The sequence below is a fragment of the Eretmochelys imbricata genome, chromosome 1 (assembly GCF_965152235.1).
Source record: "Eretmochelys imbricata isolate rEreImb1 chromosome 1, rEreImb1.hap1, whole genome shotgun sequence".
In the NCBI taxonomy this organism is placed as follows: domain Eukaryota; kingdom Metazoa; phylum Chordata; order Testudines; family Cheloniidae; genus Eretmochelys; species Eretmochelys imbricata.
In genome coordinates, this window is record NC_135572.1 from 313,710,320 (window position 1) to 313,730,371 (window position 20,052).

General features: G+C 40.3%; 1 protein-coding gene across 1 annotated transcript in view; it reads left to right on the forward strand.

The window, feature by feature from the left end:
- Positions 1–20,052, forward strand: part of CFTR (CF transmembrane conductance regulator) — a 147,342-nt gene that overhangs the window by 99,793 nt on the left and 27,497 nt on the right. Inside the window, exons 22-23 of the mRNA XM_077841557.1 lie at positions 16,488–16,730; positions 19,149–19,304. Of these exons, the coding sequence (XP_077697683.1) occupies positions 16,488–16,730; positions 19,149–19,304 (399 nt within the window). The remainder of the gene's footprint in view (positions 1–16,487; positions 16,731–19,148; positions 19,305–20,052) is intronic.

Here is a 20,052-nt window from a genome sequence, read left to right on the forward strand (position 1 = left end):
TTTTTGACTTTGATTAATTTACCTCTTTTAAAGATTGATTTGTTTCAGAGTAATTTGTATATTTATTTAATTTATTTAGGGTCACTTGTGGGGTTTTTTATGGGGAGTAGAATGTTTGACACAATGTTGACTCACAACTATCTAAACTTTTTGAGAGACAAGGTGGGAGAGGTAATAATGCCTTTTACTGGGCCAATTTCTGCTGGTGAGAGAGACAAGTTTTTGGGCTTACACAGAACTCTTCTTCAGGTCTGGGAACAGTATTCAGAGTGTCCCAACTCAATACAAGGTGAAACAGATTGTTTAGCATGAAGGAGTTAATACAAGTTATAAGAGACCATTCAAGGTGAAGTGGGCAGTTCATACTGGGAATAAATTTTTGAAGCTGAAAAAGTAGGCTGAAAACTCCTAAAAGAGTATGTTTGCTCATGCAATTTCCAGCCTTTTCACTTCTGACTAGAAACTTAGAAGAGTGAAAAGGAGGTAGGGAAGTTATCAGACTATTTCACTGTGTTAATTGCATCTACCTTGAATGATGTGCACTACATAATCTACTTTAAAACATCCTACTTTAACAACAACATCCTGAGGCACCTAAACAATTACACCAATGGTATCTTATTAAATAAAGCCCGCGAGCAACATTACCTAGTTCCACTTTCTCCAACCCTTTGATCAGTTAAAACCATTTCAGCAAGAGCTTGGGAAACAGGTGGGTCCTGACTAGATCTCTAGGTCACCAAATCTTGGTTCATTTGCATTCAATTGTTTTTTTAAAAAGGATGGGAATGGTTGGTGTTGGGGATAAAGATTTGCCAATTTGTTATTTTTAACAAGTCAGTTCAGCCACCCATTCTGAAGCTAACCCTTAAGAGCCAAAAAGATAGGAATTAACCATCTACAACATATGGTCCCTCTGCAACATTGATGACTTGTGGTCATCTAGAAACATAATGTACCCAGAGAGGTGTATATTTCTCCCCGTCCACAACGACTTCATCATAATTCTGCTCTTCTATTACATCAGACCAGCGCGTCTCCTTGAAAGGTATGTATTCTTATTGCACAAGAACCTTGTGAAACCAGCTAAAGTAGGAATACCGCCTCCTTCAAAACTCTTAAAAATATTGATACAACCTCTATGGCAACAGCTTGTTTACCATAACAGTAAGATGCATAAAAAGGCAACTCTTTCGGATGGACTGGTGTTAACCAAAACATCCCCTTGTTTTATGTTAAGGCATGAATGTAATAGTAGCAATCTCTCAAAAATATTTCTATTCTATCCATCCCCTGTCCTATTTGTAAACTTCTTTTTTAACTCCAGGAGACACAGTAAGGCTCTTTTTTGCAGAAAAAAAATATGTACAAAAGTCCTCTTCACACACTATACCTTTCAGTGTTATTGTTAGAAACAGAAGATGGAGCTGATATTTCACAAAGGGAACACTAGTGCCTGTCCTAGCCTGCAAAGAGTGTTTGATATAGTAGCACTTAAGTAAGGAAGATTTCTCTCTTTATTACTATTTTTAATGACACATTGCTGTAAAAACATTGGCTGGTAATAGCAGCCAGGCAGTAGCAAAAACAAATCCCCATGTTTTTTGCAGAATTCTATGAGCACTTCCCTATGCACATAAGTAGCTCTTTCACCCCCTGCCCCCCGAAACATTTGCTATCTCTGTGATATTGGTGCTTCTGAAGTGCATCTATTATCAAATCAGAGATGGAAAAGGGCCTGCCTCCATGCCAAATCTACTCTATGCCTCTTCTAGTGAAGGGTTGCTCCCAACACTACAGTTTCTAATGCCTTTGTCCAGTCTAGTTTTAGATGTCCCAAGTGAAGGGATTTCCACAGCTTCTCTGGAGGGCTTATCCCTCAGGCTAATAGATCTCACTGTCAGGATTCTTCCCTGACATGCACCCCCCTTCTCTCTCTGCTAGCAGACAAGGGATAATATCACCACAGTCTCAAGGGAATATTACATTGTACTGCATATAATGATGTGTATTTATTATTCTTAATTCTCTGTATTACTTACAGCCACCAAACAGGTATCCGGTCCCCACTCTGCTAGGGGTTATACAAATAGCTAGTAAAATATCTTGGCCCCAGAAAGCTTACAGTCTTGTTGCCAGAGCCTACAAAGATGTAAACATGTGCTTAACTTTGTGTTAACTTCATGCCATTGAAATCAGTGCACAAAGTACTGACAATTCTTTTTCAGGATCAGGGTCTTGGTTAATGGCAAGATGCAACAAGTGGATGAAACAAACAGATGGGTGGTGGGTGGGAGAACAGTCATATGAGCATGTGTATGCATTGATTGAACAGTGCACACAATTGTGAAGAAGAATTAGGGAAGCACAATAGGAAAAATACATGTCCTACACCTAGACTTGGGGCAAATTTTAAAAGCAAAAACAGTGTTAGTGTTAAGAGTTGAGTCTGAGATTTCATTTTCTTTTCAAAAAATCATTCTTAACTTCAGATCTTTGGATTTTTCCTGTAAAAATGTGATAGTGAACTAAATAGAGCAGGTCACAAATTTAAGTTGTTCCCTCCCGCATTGAAAAATTAAATTTTTAGTAACCTGTGGAATTTGTTGCCAGGGGATGTTGTGAAGGCCAAAAAGTATAATTGAGTTAAAAAGATTAGATAAACTCATGGAGGACAGATCCATCAATGGCTATAGTCAAGATGGTCAGGGACACAACCCCATGTCCATACACCTCCAACTGCCAGAAGCTGGGACTGGACGAAAAGGGATGAATCACTCAAAATTACCTGTTCTGTTCACTTCTTTTGAATTATCTGTTACTGGCCAGTGAAGACAGGATATTGCGCTAGATAGACCATTGATCTGACCCAGTATGGCTGTTCTTATGTAACACATTTTGTTGAAAATGTCAAGCAGCTCTAATTTGAAACAATTTCACTGAGATTTTGAGAGCTACAAAGGTAAAACCTAGGCTGCACTGGAGGCTGTGAGAGAACAGTAACAAGGCGAGGAGGTTTGCTCTGTGAATCCCAAGCCCTTCTTTCTATCACACCTGTGCGTCCGAGCTTGGTCTGTAGTATCAATCTTTTTTTTAAATTGCCAAGCATAAGTGAGGAATCTGTATACATCAACCCCATCTTCAGTTTTCTTAACAAGATTCCTGAAATAGTTCATAGCATTAACTCTCCCAGTGATGTTGCTAGTTTCTACATATTAAACTATGGGATTTCTTCACCATTATTCAGATTATTTAGCACCCTTATTATGATAGTATTAGCCTTAGCACACAAGAAGCAGCATACCAACCGCTCTCTCTTATCTAGAGCACAGATGTCTCAGCCCAGGGTCCTAACAATTGATAAAGATTTATTTTCTTTTTCTTTCTGATGGCTCTTTTCAGTGTTTGCTGCTTGATCAGGTCTGTTATCCTCTTTTGGCCAATTATCAGTCCACTCTGGTACCTTCTCTTCCTCAAGAGCAGAATATCTCTTGTTGGGGACTAAACTGAATCTTGCACATAATGTTTCCCTTCCATTCTTAATATATTTTCTCAGTGCACAGTTCCTCCCCTCTTTCTCCTATGTAACTCTCTCACCCATTATCTTCCAGAAATGACGACTTTGCTCTAGATAAAAATATAGCCCTTATGCAGGGCAGGACACATTGCATAGCTTTCATATGAGATCATGCTGGATTTCTTCATTCTCTTTCCTCGGGACATTACAATTTGAAATCCCTCAACTTATGGTGTTCTCTCAGACTCCAGACACTTATGCCTCTTATCAGAACTTTCTTGGGAATGCCCATAGAACTTACCTGTTTGTTCTTTGCTGCTTAACATCTTATTAAATATTAGACTGTCCACTGATAAGGTACAGCTGAAAACACTATAGGTCTTTCCTTTTTAGGCAATTCATATTATGAATAATAAGAACAAGAGGGTACAATCAGTCAGTAAAGCTCTAGAAAGGACATGGGTATTATTCATTAATACCTTTGCTTGTATATATCCACTGGAATCTATGGTATTACCATTGGCTAGAATTTTAACTAGTGTTCTCATCTGCTTCGCCGCAATCTCCTTTAATCCTTCGGCAACACTAACATCTAAGATGGGCCAATTTGAGGGTTTCATAGCAAATTTTTAATATTTCTCATGGGGGTGTTTCCCCAGCCATTCCAATAAAAGGTTGTAAGTTCAAGGTGACCTTGCTTGGCTTCAGCTGCTAATGCCCTTAATGGTCTTTGAAATTCTCTTTACACTGTCTCAAAGCTTTATCTGCTTTGCCACTTTTTATAACATTTGGTCAACCTAATATCCTTCTATTGTTTCATTTATTAATATCAGTTAATTAGATTTCTCTCCTGACTTTGGTCATTTCTGTCAATATCTTTTTTACTTGATTTTAGCTCTTTTTCTTATCCCACCAGCAACTCCTGTGATATTTTTAATTGAGCTGATTTTTGTTTTTTCCTCCACAAGGAAACAGAAAATCTGTTTTCCACTGAGTGCTGCCTTTGCAGATAAGGCCTGAGCTAGACCCAGAGGAATGTTTTAATGCTTTACAACCTCCTCCTTCATTTATGTGTACCTTGTAGTAGCAGTGCTTGAACTGGAAAGTGGCAGTTCCTTTTATTAGGAAACAATAAATTGTCATGCATTCACTATTGCATGCCAAGATCACTTTCCTAAGGAAATATTAACCCCCCCCGAAGGGAGACACTAATAACCCACTTGCAAAGTGTCACATTGCTCTGCCCCCTGTACATCAATAAATGATTAAAGTAAGAGATTATGAATCATCTTCCTCCAAGATTCTAAGGCTAGAAGGAATCACTGTGATCATCTAGTCTAACTTCCTGAATAATATAGGCCGTAGAACTTCCCCAAAATAATTCCTTTTAAAACTAGAGCATATCCTTTAAAAATATCCAATTTTGATTGTCAAATTGTCATTGATGACAAATCCACCACATGACTTGGTAAATTGTTCCCGTGGTTACTGACCCTCGCTATTAAAAAAGTATGTCTTATTTTCAGCCTGAATTTCCCTATGTTCAACTTCTAGTCATTGAATCATGTTATACGTCTCTGTGCTAGAATGAAGAGCCCATTATCAAATATTTGTTCCTCATGTAGATATTTATAGACTGAAATCAAGTCAGCTGTTAACCTTCTCTTTGTTAAGCTAAATAGACTCAAGCTGCTCAATCTCTCACTATAAGCATGCTGGCCGCTGCTTCTTGCGGCTCCCATTGGCTGAGAATGGCAAACCATGGTCACTGGGAGCTGCAGGCGGCTGTACAAATGTAAATAAACTGTCTGGCGGCCTGCCAGCAGATTACCCTGATGAGCTGCAGGCTGCAGGTTGCCCACCACTGCTCTAGACTCAGGCCTGCCAAGTGTCATGTGTATCACATCAATTGCTTTTGGCAGGCTGCACTGCATCTTCCCACCTCTCAGGGAAAGGGAGAGAACTACTCCACCTCTCCCCTCCTCCCACCACCCCATCCTCCTGAATTAGGGCAATGTGCACTAAAATATAAGGCAGGAGACCATATATAGCTTTTCCATTGATTGCCATTAATATTTCTGTGCATAGCACAACTCTTATTATCCAAGCCCTCGTATGCCTTAGCAGGGGAAGGCAACTATAACTCACCCATTTCACAGATTAGGTAACACTGACGTTTCACAAGGAAGAGCTAGACATAGTACCCAAGACTGGAGATGTCTGTACAATGGATTTAGCGGTTTGTTGGAAAAATGTTGAAAAATGAAAAAAAAAAATCCATTTCAGGTTGGACCATAAATAAAGTTATTTGACATTTTTGGTGAATCAAAAAGTTTAAGAAAATTGTTTGGGGTCTAATGAAGTGTTTCATTTCAACAAAATTAAAACATTTCATTTTAATTTGGACCATTTGTAAACATTTTTGGATTTGTTTGAAATAAAATTCAAGGAAATTTTAAAACTAAAAATTGTTTCAACCCAGAATAACTCAAAATGTTCTGTTTTAAAATGTCAGAACTAAATATTTTGATTTCTTCTTATTCCTGCCCTCCCGCAATGATCAAGCTGGTGAAATCAACGCAAATTTGCAGAATGTTGTGGTATTGCCAAATCAGCATATTTCACCAAAAAGAGTTTGGGCTGAAAAATTCCACTCAGCACTATGAAAGACAGAGCCAGGTTTCATTCATTTTGCTTTTCAAGAAGATCACAGTCTGCTCTCTGAAGCAGGAATCCTGAAACAACAAATGATTGTGTGACACACTGGAAAATGTCTCCTACCTCCCTTTCTGGGCTGATCCACATAGAGGATAACAGATGCCTTCCACCACCAGTTAATTCTATAACTGAAATGGAAGAGGACTGTGCTGTGTATGTGAGAGTTGTGGGTGTGAATTCTCATGAAAATCCATGTGGGTAATATATATGTAAACCCTTCTTAAGTTAGTGTGAGGATCCTGTTAATGATTTTTTCTATTGCAAAATTTTATATTTAAATTTGGATGTTTTACTATATTTTTTGTATTTCTGTTAATGGAAATGATTTTTGATCATCTCCAATCCGGTACCTTGATGTCACATCCTACTCTCCTAACTTCATTTGTCTTAAAATCATTCCACTTTACACCTGTTGTCTTTCAAAGAACACTCATCTCTTCTGCCTCCAGCCTCTGATGTCTGTTTCATTGAATGCAGCTGCTTCCAGACCACAGAGTGTAATACTATTAGTACCGGTTTCAGAGTAGCAGCCGTGTTAGTCTGTATTCGCAAAAAGGAAAGGAGGACTTGTGGCACCTTAGAGACTAACCAATTTATTTGAGCATAAGCTTTCGTGAGCTACAGCTCACTTCATCAGATGCGTTGGAGTCTGTTGCATCCGATGAAGTAAGCTGTAGCTCATGAAAGCTTATGCTCAAATAAATTTGTTAGTCTCTAAGGTGCCACAAGTACTGCTTTACTATTAGTACACTAGTTTAATAAATTTCACTTTGGTGCCAAACGTTATGTTTTTATCGGTCCATAATTTCGTTAATTTCTGTGCAGCACTTGTGGCTAAGGCACATCTCCTTTTAACCTCATTCTTTCTGGAACCGTCAGCACAGATTAAGCTTCCTCGGTTCACATGAGATTCTGAATTCACTGCTGCATTTTAATGTTTTATGTTACTTTTTCCAAGATGCAACCACTTCGTCGTCTTGGCATTTATTGTAAGTCCGAGTCAACTACACCACTTGTCCAAGGTACTGAAGAGAGTTTCATCATTAATTCAAATGTGTCCACCAGTTGTACAATGTCATCTGCGTAAACAAAGGAGTTTACCTATACATCATCCAGTGTCACACTCTCCAACCCATCTAATGTTCTTAATGTCCAGTTTAAGAATGTGATGAAAAGCAGTGATTCTGTGCCCTCTTGTCTTACACCAAACTTTGATTTGAATCAGTTGCTTAATTTTCCACCAATTTTGACTACATTGCAGGAGTCTTCACACATTGCTTTTATAATTGCAGTTATCTTTTCTGGAACTCTATGTGATTTTGCTACTTTTCATAATACTTCATTCCAAACCAAATCAAATACTGTCAAGAAGTCACTGAAAACAGCAAATATCGTTAATCCCCTTCTTGCTACTCCCCCCACAACCTTGGGGGGGCAGCAAATTTTTTGCCTGGGGCAGCAAAAAACCTAGAGCCAGCTCTGTTAGCCAGTCATCTGGTACCTCCTCTTACTCCCATACCTTGTATATTTTTTCCTAATGCTTTGATAGCACTTGTCCCACCAGCTTTTAGCAGCTCAGCTGCTTACAATGCAGATTACAATGGTGGGATATTGCAGAAGACAAGACAGATGCTAAAGAAAATAATGCAAACACAACAAAAGTCATCTGACCGAGAGGCTGACTACTGACTAGGTGGCAGGACATCATGTGCAGGGATAAGTCCAGGCTGGGCTTAACAGAGGAACAAACCATGGACAGAAATGAATTATGACACTGAACTGCTCCCCATGTTTGTAATGATTAGGGTGACTAGATAGTAAGGGTGAAAAATCGGGAAGGGGGTATGGGGTAATTGGCACCTATATAAGACAAAGCCCCAAATATCAGGACTGTCCCTATAAAATTGGGACATCTGGTCACCCTGGTAATGAGGCTCCAGGATGAAAAGAAGGGAGATCTAAGAACTGCGTGGGGTATTTAATTGTAGAGTGTGTTTGATGAGACAGAGCAGTATGAGGGAGATTTTTGAGTATGAGGGAGATCCAGAAAGTAGAAGACCCTGCCTTTTAGACACCAAAAGGCTGAAACTGAATGTACTAAATGTATCTTTCTAGAAAAGGAGCCTCATTCTTGAAGGTATTACATTAGCACTTATTAGCACATTGCTTGTGAGCTATTAGACTCTTTATCCTGTAGGTTGCCAGGTTAATCCTTATGGAGCTGGTCTGGATTCAAAAGCTTCTCCCACTTAATGGATTTTGGTGTGTCTGAGTTCCAGTTCACACCCCATAAGCTCACCATCATGCTTTGCACTAATTGGCAGACTCAGAGCTACCCAGAGATTCATGGGACAGAAAGAAGGAAATAGACCTGTTATTCTTAGAGCAAGTTTCTTTTTCCCCTACCACAGCAGGGTTGATGCTTGCCCTGCTGCTGCTCTGGAGTAAACAGGCAACTTGATTTAAGAGGGCTGCCAAGTCAATACCTTTCATGAGCATTAATACTCACAATACTTTGTTTTGTTGAAAGAACATGTGCTATATGCTCCCCCATGTTACATGGCATAGAGAGAAACACAGGATGGATGTTAGGGCAAAGTACCCGAGGAAGACCCCAGATAGAAGTAGACTTCTAAGTGCTTGTGTAGTAAGATGAATCCCATCATACCACAGTCGAAGTGCTATCAGGACCCTTTGTGCCACATATGCATCAGGGTGCACAAGTAATAAGTGGGGGCACTATAAAAGGGGACAGAATCAGGGAATATCTGTCAAGCTTGACATTTTCCCTTTACAAAACTGTATGAGAAGGAGCACATGTTCAAGTCCAAGTTCAGCATTAACTAGTATGAAACATTCCATTCCTGCAATTAACAGCATTACCAGTGGCTCCAGACACACACTGGAAACCTAAGCAACTATACCTTGAGTGCCTACAAGATTTAATGACAGCACAGGGTTTGAAAAGTTATTGTGAGAAAAGTTATTGTGCCTAGCTACCCACACCCTGACTGAAGAAAATCAATGGGTTTTTCTGCACAGCATTAAGCTGTTGAACCAATGTTCCATTGTGTTTCCTGGTCACACTCCATATGACCTCAGACAGCATGTTTTCCAGGGGATGATACATTGCAACATCACAACTGAATGCCATGCATTTCTGCTTTGGGTTGGGTATCGTCCCTCTTCCTAGCAGGAAAGCATATGGGCATTTTGAGATTAATTATTTTATCAATTAGTCTTTCCATTTTCTGGGAGTTGACAGTACACATGTATTATTCATTCTGACATTAAGAAGAGTTTCAGAGAGCCAAGCTAAATTAGAGAGAGAATTAAAGTGTAAATGTTATTAAAATCTCAGACGAGACTAAACATAGCATATTATGCTCTGAGCATTTTTTTTAGCATTAAGAATTAAATGTACTGTATTTTTCTGAAGCAAAAGTTTGGGAATTCAGAAACAGCAGGCAAATTGCTGACTGAGATTACAGATAAGGAGCATACTGTTACACAAATTCAGTCAGTCATAATGATTGAGGTAAAGCTTCTGGATGAAAAGGAAGGATGATTATTTTTGTAAAATGTTATTGATATTTATACACTGGTGTGTACAGGTCTAAATCATAATGCAAGTGACAGAGCCAGCCAAGCCATATTCTGAATATTTCTAAAATATTCAATTGTGTAAAATATCTGCACATATGGTGTAGATGATAAATCTTCCAGTAAGAGTCTCAGACAGACAGATGAAATTATATGTCTTTAGGCTTTCCAGCAGATTTTCATTAGTATGTAACAGTAGGATGGCTTAGCCACTATCTCGTGGATAGTTATGGGGATTCAGTTCTTATGGGCAAGTTACTTTTGATTGATTCCCTCACATCACACTTACTGAAAGTGCCAGGGACCTCATTTTACGGGCATCGTATTAACATCTTTCTCTCAGATTTGAAACTTTTGTGTCTCTCTCTCAGGCTGGCAGATTAGAAGGAATTATCTTTTGATATCAGTCTAAATTAGTGTAGTTTTGCTTCAGAGAAAAGAGCTATGAATGATCGGTGTACATTGAATGAATTGAATTTGACACTTTTCTCAGTTGTCCAAACAATTTTGGTTGACAAATGTAGAGAAAAAGAGACTGCTCAGCATATCTAGGATCTAGGAGATCTAACCCAGGTGCCTTTATTTAAAACACAAAGTAGATTTCAGAATGTTACCTAGTAGGTCTCTTCAGTTTTTTCTTGCAGTAAATGAAGTTGGAGCACTATCTTGGTTATAGAGCTAGCTGCAACTCTGTGCCCTTTTCTGGTTCACAGAGTGCATAGCCCCCTTTCCGGTTCTCTGCCCCCTCACCATGCCTTCACCACTCTCAGGGTGGAATCCCAGGATTCTCCCACTCTTAGACCAGGCCCCAGGCTTCCACTGTGCTTACCCAGCAGGTCTGACTGGTTTCAGCATCGGCAGTGTTACTCTTTAGTAGGTGTGATCAGTGGTAAATTCAGTGACCCAAAACAACCTTCTCAAACTAAGAAGTACAGTTTAATCTTTAGGAACAGAGCATAATATAAGACAAAAATAACTTTGTGAAAAACAATAAAGGCCCACCATACCTATCTTACTGAAGGCTTGCCATCCTTTGGAAGTTTAGGGTAGCCTAACTCTTTAGACCAAACAGGTGTTCATGGGTGTTCCCCACAAACAGCTTCCTGACAACCAGCTGGCCTCCAGTCAGAAAGAGTCTTTTTAACTCTTTATTGTCCCTTTGATCTGTTCATTCCCAGCATTGGCAAAGCTTTGTAACTTGGCTGGCGCCAAGGAAGTAGGTTCTTCACAGTTAATAGCTCAGGCTGTGTCTCTTAACACCCTTGAAGTGTTTACCATAGAGTGTTTTATCTGGAACCATTGTTCCATCTTCCTGCTTGTTGTTTTATTCTATTCTATATAGGTTTTTATACCATGCTCATCACTATAGTATCTGAGCACCTTCCATTAGAGCACGCAGCAATATGACTACACAGGTCACATGCTTGTTCTGTCATCCACTCCCCCGAGGGAGAAGTGTGTGGGGTGGAGTGGAGAGTCTTGTTTTGGTAGGGTTTTTTTCCCTTCAAATGTACCTTTTGGTATGAGTTTATTCTAGAGAAGGCAAAGTCAAAGAAATGTGGCATGCACGTGGAGAAGAAAGTGATGAGGTTTGTGATAATCCTTAGCTCCTGGGGAATTCCCCAACAACCTATTATTAAACTAAACTAATAATATATTGTGACAAAGTTCCTCCTCTGCCTTGGTGGGTCCTGCACTTATTGGCAGATTTGCTCGGCTCAGAGGTGCATGGCAGCCCTCAGTTTGGCCGCTTTTGTGGCTCAAATCTGCCGTTCACTCAGTTAGCCTCATCACTGGCCAGCATGGGGGAAAGGAAGAAGAACAATCCCCACAGTCTCTGCTGATTTACCTAGTGGATCGGGGAACAGGCCAGAGACCTTCCCCTCTGGTGGAACCCACAATCCAGGTCAACTCCTCCGGTATCAAGCAGGAAGTTGGAGGGATGGGGGGAACCTGGGCCCGCCCTCTACTCTGGGTTCCATCCCAGGGCCCTGTGGATTGAAGCTGTCTACAGTGGCTCCTGTAACAGCTGCATGACAGCTACAGCTCCCTGGGCTACTTCCCCATGGCCTCCTCCCAACACCTTCTTTATTCTCACCACAGGACCTTCCTCCTGATAATGCTTATACTTCTCAGTCTTCCAGTAGTACGCCTTCTCTCTCTCAGCTTCTTACACCTCTTGCTCCTCGCTCCTTGCATGCACACCACAAACTGAAGTGAGCTCGTTTTTAAACCCAGGTGCCCTGATTAGCCTGCCTGTCTTAATTTATTCTAGCAGCTTCTTGATTGGCTGCAGGTGTTCTAATCAGCCTGTCTGCCTTAATTGTTTCCAGAAAGTCCCTGGTTGTTCTGGAACCTTCCCTGTTACCTTACCCAGGGAAAAGGGACCTACTTAACCTAGGGCTAATATATCTGCCTTCTATCACTCTCCTGTAGCCATCTGGCCTGACCCTGTCACAATATGCATACAGTAAGTATCCCAATAACCCAATGTAGCCATAGACTAATTATCCCAATAATCAAGTCACATACAGTATTCATAAGGTATTACAGAGCAGTTTCCTAAATAATTACCGAGCAGCTCCATGCCCTTCACAAGCATATTAGTGCAAGCAAAACTGTTGGAACTATTGATTTTCAAAGGCATGAATGGAACCTAGCTGGCTAGCTCCCCTTGGCTTTTAGTGTGAGTTAGACCTCTACATGCCATTTCTGCCAAACTCCCTCTCAATGCCAAATTCTGCTCTTTAGTCATGCAACTTCCACTGACTTCAGGAGGAACCACCACAAGTACCCTATGGGCAGAAACTGGCCTCAGGAGCTAGTTAGTCGTTTCTTATTTTTTAAAGAAAGACCTCTCTCTCTCTCTCAATCCAGTTATGCTGGAATCAATCTTCAGTAAGGCCCAGATCCACAAAGGACAATACTTAGCGTTGAAATGCCTAACTTCTAGGTGCCCAGAAAATCAGAGGAACAGTAATGTGATCCACAAAGCCTGAGTTAGGTGCCTAGACTCCCTATACAATGCATGGTGAGAGAGAGGCACCTAAAAATGCCACCCACAAAAGGCAACATGCTAGGCAAGGAGCTGCCTCAACTAGGGAACTTTTACCCTGAAAACGTCAGTGCTGAGTTTAGGCTTCTGCCGGGTTAGGCAGCAGCTGGGCAGGGGTTTTGTGGATCACAGTGGTGCCTAAAATTGGGAGTTAGGTGCCTAAGTAGCTTTGTGGCTCTGGGCCTAAGTTACCAAGGCTTTCCATTATTTTCAGTTCATTAGTTGGCCCTCTCCCAACACCATTTTCATACATTATATTACATTCACACAGATTTCAGTCAGTAGTGAAAGTTAATATCATTTATAAGGATGGTATATTTTGTTGATTTCTGGCAAGATATATAATGATTGAGAAAGGTAAATCTTTGACCAATGGTTAAAAAAAAAAGAATGTCATGCCTACACTTAAGACTTCTCTGTTCTTCTTTTGAGGAGATACTATTCAAACCTACAAACTGTGTTTTTTAATAAGCTTGTAAAGGAGATCTTCTCCTTTACAACACTTTGAGATAATTTGTCTCATTCACTTCTAAAAATAAATAGCAGATCCCTGGCAATTGTTACAGTAATACTCCTACTTCATTTTCCAAACAGTGTTGCTGCTGTGAGAGTGGGAAAATCAGTTTACAGTAATGACTGTGTCACAGAAAACGTAATTAGCCTTACTCCAAAATTAATGAAATATAACAGCAACAGGATATACCAAACATACATATCCCAATGTCATTCATAATGAAACATCCAGAAATGGCATGTGGGGAAACAATAGGTTCATATCTATTTCAATGCTCCAACAATCATTTACTAACAAGAAGCAGGCTATGAAGTCTATTCAGCCTGTGATATGTAACAGTAATTTGCACTTGCATGATTTCTGTTTGTGTTCAGAATGCCTTACCAAGAGTATCCAGCTGATATATGGCATATCTTGTTGTGCAATGGTATCTGAGATTGTCTCTTTTTAATTAAGCAGATGGCTTAATAAATTTATCTTGATAATTTGTTTCATGATAATGTTGCGGCTGGGAACTCTACAGTGGTGTCCATTGGTGGGGAGGAACTCCCCTTCCCAAGGGTTTTGTACTTGCACAAAGTTCCATAGGCTACGGAGCTCGGGGGAGGAGGACATGACCAACCACTTTTAAGCAGTGGTCCCATGCTAAAATCAGTCTGGCTGCTGTTGTAGCATCGCTCCAGCTGCATGGTTGCAGTGCCAATCAAATTGGGCCCGGCTTCCCCTCTGTCCAGACAGAGGGCTGGCCAACTCAATGGTGGCTTCACCTGGCATATGGAGAGTCTGTTCCTGTACAGAGGAGCACAGGGGAGTCCACTGAGAACTCGACTCCTGGCAGCACCAGCTGAAATACTGTGTTGGTATGAGAGAGAGGGGAGACTCCCTGGTGGAGGGAGACTCAGGGTACCTCTGGGAAAAATGGGGCAGGGACAAGAATTTGCCCCCCTTCCAGAATTATCAGAGTTGGTGCCATTGGCATAACAAGAGGGATTGGACTTGTGAGAAGATACAAAGAATTTTGGTAAAGAATCAAATTCTTCCTATTCTCCCTTTCATGTCACCATGATAACTGTGGTGCTTAAACTAGGATCCAGACCTCAGTTTTTCAAGAGCTTTTTATCCTAAATCTGCAGGCTTCCGACCACCTGGTCCTAACAGAAAACACTGTTAATTCAGCAGTGCTTCACTCATTGTATGGGGTGTTTCCTGATGTGAAGCTGTTTGCCCTGTGGAGTAACAAGCTGCATTGACTTCATCCTCAAAGCTTGTAAATTCCTCCAACTGGAGATCTACAGTTGTCTGGAGCTTACATACTCTGCTTCAGGTGCCTTTAACAAAGGCATAATACATTTTAAAAATGTGCCGTATCTTAACATGCAAGAGTAAAATGCCAACTTTACATACACGTAACATTAAAAGTACTGAACAAAGTTCCTTTAAGCTTGGCTTGTATTTTGAACCTCAATGAGATATAAACAAGATAGCTAAGACTGATTTTTCTAGCTTCAGTTTCGCATGTAATCAAAGCACAGAACTTCTGCTCCCAGTCTACTGGGAAAGTATTATTGTCAGGCATACACACTGTACCTCAGACATGACTCAACATATTTGACTCAAACTTAAAAAAAAGAGACACACCTTAGAGCTGAGGTCAGTTGGATTATTTCAGTCTCAAAATGTATGAGAGAAAATTACAAGCAAATGGAAAAAAAAAGAGATTACAATAGAAGCTGGAATTCTAACCTTAATACATCAGGCACTAGCAGCATCTGCTATAACATAATGTGTCATATTTAAGTAAATATTTGGATAACAACTGAAGTATTAGAACTGTTCATGAACATTTAAAGGGAAACTGCAGTGGAGTAAGAACATACAGTTCTCTAGATCAGTGTAATGAATCTAGTTCCAACATCCTTCATCAGGCTGTAGTATTTTTACTGCCATACACCTAAATAAACAGTAGTGTCAAGTGCATGGGAAGGGTTCTTCCTGAAGAAAAGGTCAGACTGGAGGAAGTTAATGATGGTTCTCTCCCAATTTCTGCCCACATGCATCACCAAAATGAAATGCCACTAATGGTTTTATTCAAATCATTTAAATATGAACATCTCTCTCCTTCTTGCATACTTTGATCTGCAGTGAAATAAATCACAGGAGTGACATGTAAATTGTTATCAGTAGCTTTCAGTGTTCATATCCTCATAAAAACATTTCTGTCAGAGTTATTGTTTCAAGCAGCTTGCAGAGCTAGGTAAATACCTCCTCATCAGTTAACATTTTGAAGGTTGTCTTTGCAACCATAAGGACTGAAGATTTATTTATTTTTAAATTTAAAGTTGGATTGTGATGCAGGAAGGGAGTGCTAGCTCAACAAGCCACTGACAGCCAGTATAATTCAGCCTTGTCTAAGCTCCCTGAACCATGACACTTGCTCCCCATCTATAGGGAACCATTGTATTTACAACTACAGGCATAAAATTAAGTGCCATAAAACTTCCCACCCAATTTGTACAATGTATAGTTGTACAAAGATATGGACAGTTTCTCAAGTACATATAAATGCTCAAAGATTTTTAATAAATGTGAATGTATAATGAACTTTCTGTTGTACCTGATGTTAGAGTCGTGGAGCTTTAAAATTCCCCACATTCTATAGGAAAAGGTGTCTCATTGTTAGGTGATCCAGCATTAGTCAAGGGAAGTCACTCGTCAGGTCAAGAGCCCCCTGCAGGTCAGGCGAGAGTTTAAGACTCCAAAACTGTGTCAATAATTATACTCTATTCTTACACGTAGATTCTCATCCAGGATTCTCAGAATCTTTAGAAAAGGTACAAAGTATTACTTTACCCAAGTTACAGTTGAGGAAACTGAAGCACGGACATGTCATGAGGTTTGCCCAGTGCCACGAGCACAATCAGGAGCAGAACCAGGGCTCTCCACAAAAAGTCCCCTTGCTTTAAACATTAATTCACGTTATATCCTACCACAAAAACCCCAGGCTTTATTGTGGGAATTACTGTTCGGCTGAGGTATTCAGAACAACTTCAGTGCTGGTTTTTTGTTGCTGTTGTTCCCAGATGCGGTCTGTAAGCCGAATATTTAAATTCATTGACATGCCAAAAGAAGAAACAAAAAACACTAAGCCACTAAAGGATGACCAGCTTACAGGGGTCCTCATAATTGAAAACAAGCATGCAAAGGATGAGAAGCCCTGGCCATCCGGAGGCCAAATGACTGTCAAGAATCTCACAGCCAAGTATATTGATGGAGGAGCTGCTGTATTAGAAAACATTTCCTTTTCAATAAGTCCTGGACAGAGGGTGAGATGTTTTTTTGTCTTGTTTGAACTGACTTCAGTTAAGTTTATCCCCAAAAGTCCCTTTATGAGACAATTGAATTACTACAGTGTTGGCTGACTCTGGTAGATTTCTAATAAACAAAAACAGAAAATAGCTGCACCAACATAGATTATCTAAATCACCTAAAAAAGGAATGAGGTTTTTCCGTTTGTTTTTAATAAGAATTTAGCTGTGAAGTTATTAGATACAGGTAGAAAAATGAGGGGACAAAATAGCTCTGAGCTGCTAGGAATCCTGAGAGTAGTTACAGCTCAGTGAAGTATGATAAGGACTTGTTTGGGGTGTGAAAGTGGAGAGTACTGATTACATACCTACATAATAGTTCACCAAGTTCTATTCCTCCACACGAATTTGGTTGCTTTCTCTGTTTGTGCTCCTCCCTGGGTGGAGGGAAGTTTGCTAATGAAGAGAGATTTTGGGGGCAGACTGATCCAAGCAGGGCACAGAATAATACAGGGTGATGTGCCAACAGTAATGCATCACTAGCTCTAGTATTCAGAGGAATGTGAGCTCCAAACCACTCATCTGATGTGTAAAGCGGGTCTTCAAAGGGCTGTACAAACATTTAACTCATCTTCACAGCCCATTAAGCCAAGATTTAGGAAAGCATCCCTTTTCAGGAAAGTCCCATTGAAGTCCAATAAGGATGCACTTAAGCACAAATGTAAGTACTTTCCTGAATCAAGGCCCCAGTGAGGAAGACGTAGGCAGGTTTAGCCCTATTTCATAGCTGAGGAAACAGAAACAGAGAGGTTAAGTGATGTTCCCAAGGTCACCCAGTGAGACAGATCTCTAGCTGCTGTAAGCTGCCATAGCTCCATTGACTTTAATGGAACTATACTGATTTACACCAGCTGAGCATGTAGAGGAGCCAAAGACTGGAACTCAGGAGTCTGACTTCTTTTAGCGTCGTCCTCTAAGCCACTCTCCCTCTGGATGAGATGTACGCTCTATGATACCTAACATGTGGGTGGTGGATTCAATTTCACTCTACTTACTACCTGGAAAATTGATCAATGCCAAAGCATAATGAAAAGGAAAGATTTTGTATGTGCAGTAGAGAGATGGGCAAAACGCTGCCTTGCAATTAAAACAAGGATCCCTTTTACAGCAGTGTGCCTAGGAAGTTCATTCCAGTTTCAGAGGTTTTCCCTTTACTTGAAATGGTGAACACCACTAGGACTGGTAATGTCTCTAGAAGCGGAATGGTATTTTACCTTGCAGCTAGATTCTTGTAAGTTCCTCCTATTGAGGATAATAGAAACAAGCATGAGACAGAGGAGGTAAGAGAGGCCAAGGATCTACAGTGCTTTTAACTCAATGGTAGCAGCAAGTGCTTAGCCCTCACTCCTCTCTTGGAGTCAGGTCTGATGCTGTGTTGTTCACTTTACAGGGAGGGTCCTGAAGAGCAAGAAATTTCCACCACCTTACTTCCAAAATTGTCTTGTTCCCGTCTGCCAAAGGAGCCCAGGCTCAGATTGCACAGCATTAGCTGTCAGAAAATATGCTACAACAGTAGCCATTAGTGTGTCAACATTTGCCGGCTGTTCCCACAGATATTGCCTATTCTAACTGTAGGGGATAAGAAGAGGCAATCTTCAATTCCACTGTGTGGGAAATGCAAACTATTTAAATAGCAACCACTGTTTTTAGGAAGTATCAGATCCTTCTACTGTGGCATAATTAGGGTCTCAGTGGTGTGGTCCTTCCTGCAGGATCCAGCCTTAATATGGAAGAGATTGTTTGCACAAGTATGATGGTCACGCATTTAGAAGTTCCTTCTTTGATTGATGTTGTCTCATCTGCAGTATTTTGTCAGCCCTGCTAAGTTATGGAGAAACCAGAACAAGCATTACAACCATAACATAGTGCCAGAGTATGATCTGACTGATGCCAGTATCAATGAGGTGCAAAGTCATCAAAGTCAATCAAGTTACCCCAGTGTAAGATCAGACTTAGGCCCATCTTAACAACATTGCTGAAATACAATACAGGCTTGTTTTCATTGGTTTGAATTTTAAGGTCTTTTCTGAAGGGGGATCCACTACAAAATGGAAGGGGAAGGGCTGTCGGGAGGATGGATAATAAATAAGGATAATGGATAAGCAAACTTGTCCTCTTTGGTTAAACACAGGACAGATTCTCTCCTTAGGTAGCTAAATGAGGTTACACAAAAGTAAGAGCAGAATCTGGCCCAGTGTTTCATATCTCTGCTGAGGTCCTTTACCTTTCCCAAAAACAATGGTAATACACATCCTATCCTACTAAGTTCTGTATGGGATAGTTCTTCAGTTGTGCTGCTACCTTGCTTTATGGTTAATGCATGAACAGTTTTAAGCAAGGATTCTCCATTCACTTTGAATTATTTTAACATTGCAGGTAGGTCTTTTGGGAAGAACTGGGTCGGGGAAAAGCACTTTGCTCTTTGCCTTTTTAAGGCTGCTGAATACAGAAGGAGATATGCAAATTGACGGCGTCTCTTGGAACACAATCACTGCGCAGCAGTGGAGAAAGGCATTTGGAGTTATACCACAGGTAATGACCAATGAAGTGACAAGGTTTTAAGTAAGATTTTTCCCAGTATCGTACCTGGTTATTTTTCCATATGCAAACAGCAAACTGATATGTTGAGCCTAGCGTTAGTTGCTTTTGACTGAAAATCAAAACCAAGAACAAAAGTGTAGATTCTGTGAAAGAGCAATGTGTAGCTCTCTTCTGAACAGAGCTCTGCCTTTCACCAACAGCTTGCTGCAACTCTTATTGACAGCGAACTCCTAGAAAGGGAAAGGTAGAGTACACGCAGGAGACACAAAGCATCACAGCTTCACTGCCTGCTTACGCCCCTCATTGTTCCAAAATGCATTAGTGCCACTTGTAGAAAAGGGGAACCATCTGATTTGACATGGTGATGTCACCTATTGTTTTTTAAAGCCTCATTATTACATTTTAATGAATTTGAATGATAGTTCTTGCACATTTCCCTTAACAAATTGGTAGTCATACTGCTATTAACTTTCCTCTCACTTTAGTGGCCTGGGCTCTGTTGACAGTTAGATTGAGGGCTGGCTTATATCCATCTATGGCAGTGGTTCTCAACCTTTCCAAACTACTGTACCCCTTGCAGGAGTCTGATTTGTTTTGCGTACCCCAAGATTCACTTCACTTAAAAACTACTTGCTTACAAAATCAGACATCATAATACAAAAGTGTCACAGCACATTATTACTGAAAAATTGCTTACGTTCCCATTTTTACCATATACTTATAAAGTAAACCAATTGAA